The sequence below is a fragment of the Medicago truncatula genome, chromosome 4 (assembly GCF_003473485.1).
Source record: "Medicago truncatula cultivar Jemalong A17 chromosome 4, MtrunA17r5.0-ANR, whole genome shotgun sequence".
Taxonomy (NCBI): Eukaryota; Viridiplantae; Streptophyta; class Magnoliopsida; order Fabales; family Fabaceae; genus Medicago; species Medicago truncatula.
Window position 1 is genome coordinate 25,706,236 of NC_053045.1, and position 6,792 is coordinate 25,713,027.

The following is a 6,792-nucleotide window of genomic DNA, read 5'->3' on the forward strand; positions in this document are numbered from 1 at the left end:
TTTTACAAAAAAAGCAAATTCCTTCCAGCTCCATAGTTTTTTAGGTAAATTTATTATTATTTTGGCTATGGATTCTTTTGCTTTTAATTTTTTCTCTGGTAAGTAACATTGTTAGAAAAATAACGGTCATACAAATGCCAATGCCAAAATCATGCAACATACTCGCTCCGGTTCTATTTATAAGAGAAAGTTAAATCAACAAAAGTTGATGTATCTGAACTGAATTTTTAATCGGATACATCAACTTTTGTTGATCCAAATTTCTCTTATAAATAAGATTGGAGGGAGTATTTCTGCCAATAACTTGTAAATAATGGAATGGTTATCATATGTTTGTTCGGTTGTTATTTTGGTTTTGTTCTGCCTATTATTAGGCATAATAGTTCTTGTCTCGAGATATAAAGCACAAATGCGGATAGAGACACCAGATACAACATTGACACGCACACACCACTTATCATTTAAGAAAATCACATAATTTAATGTAATTATATGTGTCGGTAGTGTTGGACACGTATGACACACCTGATCTGAAGAGTATATGAGCTTTATAGGTCTCAAACCATTATTCTTTGTAACTATAGAGTACTGTATAAATGTATCAATTGGTCATGCTAACTGGTGTCCCGGGACACTGTTTAAGGATACAAGAAAAGAAAGTTATTACCATAAAAAGAAACTTTTTTTAAATTTTTATAATTTAATTATATAATTTAAATGCATTAACTATTATATAATTTCATTTTTATTATACTTAACCAATCCGGTTAGCATTTTTCATAAATAATTGATTTGCTTAATCTCTCAATAAACATCAATAACTTAGCTGTGTTCAATTCAAAATATGATCAGTTTAATGCTGTCAACGTACGCTCTTAAAAGTGTACATTATATCTGATAGAATCCTTTGATGCACCGACATTATTCATCTTTATATAATAACTTTAGGACATTACATAACAGTGTTCTAATTCTAAAGCAAAAGGTAAAAGAAAAGTGTTACCAGTGACTGCTTTTCTTTGCACAAAGGAAAAAAAGGATATATATTTATTTTGCATTAAAAATATTCAATTGAAAGTGCATGGTAGATTTTTTTTGGTTTTGATTTTGTCATTTGAGTTGGAGAGGTGAGAAAAATCTGAAAAATGGGTTACTCCAAACAATGTTATGTCTTGTTGTTGGTAGTGTTACTTGTTGCATGTGCAAATGGAGAAGATCCTTATAGGTTTTACAATTGGAATGTTACATATGGAGATATTTATCCACTTGGAGTTAAACAACAGGTACTTAATTTTTCTTATTGTTCCTATTGCTGTTTTTTGAATTTCTAATTGTTTTTTTACTTCATAGTTCATAACATTGAGTTTTACTTCTTTCTTATGAATGAAATTTGGATGTTTTCTCAAATTATTAGCGGTGTCGGCGTGTCAGTGTCCATATATTAATTTCTATATGGTTTGTGAAATGTGCAGGGGATTTTGATAAATGGACAATTTCCTGGGCCACAGATTGAGTCAGTGACTAATGATAATTTGATTATCAATGTTTTTAATAGCTTGGATGAACCTTTCCTCATTTCTTGGTTAGTCTTGTTTCTTGTTTATTCCACTGGTAAAGTATTAGTTGCATAAGATAACTTGTAGAAAGTAATCTAGTTTTTCCTCCATTTTTTGCACCATTTATTGGAGTATATTGCATGGATGCGAGTCGATCACCAATTTAATATTTGAAATTCGACATTTAATTGATTTCGTCTCCGACAATATAAGGTTGGATTGGTGGTTGGAGCGAGGGAGTTAAGTGAAGTGATAACGAGATTGAGTGTTTGATCCTCACCTTAAACCAGAATACTAACAATACTAGTATTTATTGTTTAAACAAATCATATTGGTCTCTAAAATTTATGATATTATTCTCCATGATTACTTAAATTGAAAATCCTCGAGTTCCTCTGAAATAATTTCGACGAATAAATGGAACCATCCTCAAAGGACCAATACAATCGAGGATTTCAATTTCATATTTATTTTTAAATTCCGTTAATTTCAGAGACCTGGAACCTACATGAGACCTATAATTTTAAGGACTAAATTGGTGGTCCGCCGGTATAAAAGCTGACGTGATTATAACAATATCAGGACTAAGAGTACAATGCACATATTCTATCATCCGTGTTGAGAATTCAGTGTTTTAAGATTATGTAATTTTATAGGAATGGAGTGCTACAGAGGAGAAACTCATGGCAGGATGGAGTGTATGGTACAAATTGTCCAATCTCTCCAGGACAGAACTTCACTTATATTCTTCAAGTAAAAGATCAGATTGGTAGCTATTTCTACTTTCCTTCCCTTGCATTTCACAAGGCAGCAGGTGGTTATGGCGGTTTCACAATCGCTAGTCGCTCCGTGATTCCCGTACCTTTCGATCCTCCATCCGGAGATTACACCATATTGGCAGGAGATTGGTACAAAAGAAATCACACAGTTAAGTTTTAACTAAGAAATAGCCTTCACGGTTTAAGAAATCTTGAATAGGTCATGACTTCATCTGTGTTTTTTTTGCAGGATTTGAGAGCCATTTTAGATAGCGGAAGTGATCTTCCTTTCCCGGATGGACTTGTCATCAATGGTCGCGGTTCCAATGCTTACACATTCGCGGTTGATCAAGGTATACATGAATTTAGATCAATTTGTTTACTTGAAATTTGATACCATAGCAGACGTAGCCGATATTTTTTATTTTATTTTTTTGTATGAATAGTAATCCGCTGTTAGATATGTTTTTAGAGGGAATCAAATCCACAATCTTTTATCTCTTCAACGGTTAAGTTCCCCTCCAAACCACTTTATCACTTGCCAGATCCAACTCATATTAGTTAACTACTAGCGAGTAGACGGTACTAACATGCCCGTCTATCCGCTTTTCTCGATACAAATAATTGACGTTACAAAATTTTAAGCTATAATTAAAAAAAATTCATTTTGTAGAGATATTTTTGCGAGTTAAAATAAATCTGTTTATAATGAATGTGAAAGCGACCCGTTTACATAAAACTCTTACTTCATTGATAAGGTACTCGAATGTTTGCAGGCAAGACTTACAGATTCCGGATATCAAATGTGGGGATTACCACATCAATCAATTTCAGAATCCAAGGGCATAAGATAAAGCTTGTTGAGGTGGAAGGAAGTCACACTCTGCAAAACACTTATGACTCACTTGACATTCATTTGGGGCAGACGTATTCTGTATTGGTTACTGCTGATCAACCACCACATGACTACTACATTGTTGTCACAACAAGGTTCACGTCACAGGTGCTGAATGCTTCATCGATTCTTCATTATAGTAACTCGGCAGGAAGTGTTTCTGGTCCTCTTCCTGGTGGACCAACCACTGAAATCGATTGGTCCGTTGAACAAGCTCGGTCTCTAAGGTACTTATTTATTATTTCAATTTCAAAGTTAAACGATACGTGATTCATCGATTGTCCAGATTGCAGAGCAGTAAATACTTTTTTTTTTATCGATAAGAATTGAATTCGGTAGTAATTAGGGGCTTACGACACTCATACACACGACACACCGACCACTTGCACTAGACCTGAGTGGTAGGTAAGTAAATGAGAAATTCTATGAACATAGCAAGAGAATTACTCACGAATGCATTGCGACATAATGTGATTGGCTGTTCAATACCACTGCCGAGCATGTTTTCCATTATTTCCGGAACATTGTGCACACTTAACTCATAATAATATCCTTCGTGAAAATTCACAAGTGCACAATTCGCGATGTATAGCATCGCTCTAAGTAAACTTGTAAGTTGTATACTCATTTTTATCTACTTTTGTCTACTTCCGAAATGAATTATAAGCAAACTAATTCATGGCAGTTAGTTAATCATATCTAACGTGCGCAATTTCAAAGTTAGTTTCGTACACTGTTGTACATATAAGCAAACTAGTTCTTGAATATAAATTACTACACACATCGGTGTCCAACGCTCGTTAGACACCAAACACACTTTCGATCTCAAGTTTCCGTGTTTCATAGGATTTTATACTGCCATACTTGTTTGGTATATATATCTGAAATATATGTTACTCTCCCATGCTGACTTTAACAAATGGTTAATTGAACCAGGAGGAATCTTACAGCAAGTGGACCAAGACCAAATCCACAAGGATCCTACCATTATGGAATGATAAACACAACACGTACAATTAGACTTCAAAATTCTGCTCCAATTATCAATGGAAAACAAAGATATGCTGTCAACGGTGTGTCATTTATTCCTGCTGATACACCACTCAAACTAGCTGATCACTTCAACATCCAAGGGGTGTTTTCACTTGGAAGTATCCCGGACAATCCCACCGGAGGTGGTGGTTATCTTCAGACTTCTGTCATGGCAGCCGATTTTCGAGGTTTTGTGGAGGTTGTGTTTGAGAATCCTGAAGACACTTTGCAATCATGGCACATTGATGGACATAGCTTCTTTGTAGTAGGGTAAGTTCACTTAACTCCTTTCATGTGAATTTTATACTTTTATCATTCATGATTGAAGTTTTTTTTTTTGCCGTAAACCAGATATCCTCCGTGCGCAACATGATCGAAATATTGATTTGTCTCAAAATATTTGTTACTTTAGAATATTGAGAATATTAATTATATTTTTCATTAATATACTCTTTGTTATTGGTATCTCAAACTACTATATATAAATTAACCCATCTACCAAACTCTTGCTGTAATAAAGACATTTTAGTCAAAATTAAGTGAGACATGCTGAATTGCAAAGTTTAGGTTTTTTCCCCCTCCTTTTAAGTTGCATTTTTTTCATTCAGATAATATGGATATTTATTGGAATTTTCAGGATGGATGGAGGACAATGGTCAGCTGCAAGCAGACTAAATTACAACTTAAGAGATACAATTGCTCGTAGTACAGTTCAGGTAAATCAAGTTTGCTATCCTTTGTGATAAGTCTTAATGCTTTCTTTTGAGTATATAAAACTTTATTTTTATAAGGGATTGTAGATGATGTTATTTCCATTGACATATGATTTATGATGCACCTCTAATACTCATTCATATATTTTTTTAAATGGTTAATAATACTTATTTTACATATGATTTATGATGTACTTCTAATCCTGATTTATGATGCATATTACTGATAATCATTTTGGTCTTTAACATGATTAAGGGTTTGTCTTTCAATGTTTATTACACAGGTGTATCCAAAGTCATGGACTGCACTGTACATGCCATTGGATAATGTGGGAATGTGGAATGTGAGGTCTGAGAATTGGGCAAGACAATATTTGGGCCACCAATTTTATCTTAGAGTGTATTCATCTACAAATTCATTGAGAGATGAGTACCCTATTCCAAGCAATGCACTTCAGTGTGGCAAGGCAGTGGGCCACCACAATTAGTATTTGGTAGTTAGTTTTTTCATCATACGACTTTCTTGTGCGTCTTATTTGGATTCTAAAATTTGAAATGTTTTAACATATTTTGAAAGGTTTATAGAGTGTTTATGACGTTTAAATTCTATAATCCAAACTACATAAGGCGTACGAGAAACTCAATATCAAAAGAGAAAGTGCCTTAATATTTTTATTTAATCAGTGTCATTCATTTTGACCTCTTTTCACAACCCAAGATCAATAGAGTCTATTGACAAGAGTTCATTGTAGACAATAATAAATAAAAGATAAAGAAGTAAAAACTAAATGTTATGAATAATATAATTAACTTAGTGGAGGTTCATCCTTAGTCTTCACCTTGCTATAACTCTCATAAGTGTATGGATGGTTAGTGGTTCTTAACTACTTTGATCATTCACTTGCTCTGCTCATATTGTAGCCTATAAATAGGACCTCCATTACAATGTAATTACACACTTGTGAAGCAATGCAATATACTCATGTTCTATCTTTATTCCTTTTCTCTCTACTCTTATATACTTTACAATATCTTGCAATACTTTTGATCAATTTCATAACACGTTATCAGCACGAAGCTCTAACGATCTGAGATGAGTATGATAAAGAGTATGATATAGTTAAAAACAAGAACAAAAGATTAATCACAATTGTTACAATGAAAAGTGTTGAAGAATCTAAAGAAGCAATTTGATTTGAACATTTGATGGTTCTAGATAATGATTCAGGTTTGCTAATGGTTCATTACATCTCTATGTTTTAATTTCTTATTTTGTTTCGAATTTGTTTGAGTGAATTATCTACAATTTTTCAATTTCTCAGTTTAAAAGGTATGATAATTAGCCAAGGGATAGTTTTAATTTCGCACCCATGAAGCTTAAAAATATAGAACATGCTTCATGTCAATGGTTATTTTTATTTTATTTTGCACATAAATTTTGTTGAAAAAGTTCTTTAACTTATAATTATCATATCTATTTTCCTTTATTTTTGTTAAATTCCAGAAGAATTCAACAATGAATCATCCATGAAGGATAGTTCAAACAATGAAGATATTTTATGATATAGTTCTTGAAGAACTAATTTTTTTCCTTTTAATATTAAAGCATCCCTGAAGGATTGCTCAAAGAACGAATGTATATTTTTCGTTGTTATTCTCGATAGAGGTTTGTGGTGAGTTCTTGAAGAACTAGATCTTTATAAATTTAATTTTTTTTTTTTAGTTAACACATTACCATGTTTGATACTTTTGATAAATTTTTGAATAATATAACATTGAGTATTCCTGAAGGATTGCGCAAAAGAATTGTTCTTGATCATTATGAAGATCATGTGTAA

General features: G+C 32.8%; 1 protein-coding gene across 1 annotated transcript; it reads left to right on the forward strand.

Moving 5' to 3' along the window:
* The first annotated feature begins 960 nt into the window (after window positions 1–960).
* Window positions 961–5,593, forward strand: LOC11444667 (L-ascorbate oxidase homolog). The gene is made up of 8 exons (XM_003605899.4): window positions 961–1,283; window positions 1,473–1,582; window positions 2,213–2,483; window positions 2,565–2,667; window positions 3,091–3,436; window positions 4,146–4,511; window positions 4,879–4,957; window positions 5,239–5,593. Exons 1-8 carry the CDS (start codon window positions 1,146–1,148, stop codon window positions 5,440–5,442), a joined length of 1,617 nt encoding a protein of 538 aa, XP_003605947.1. The 5' UTR covers window positions 961–1,145; the 3' UTR covers window positions 5,443–5,593.
* Window positions 5,594–6,792: the final 1,199 nt, after the last annotated feature.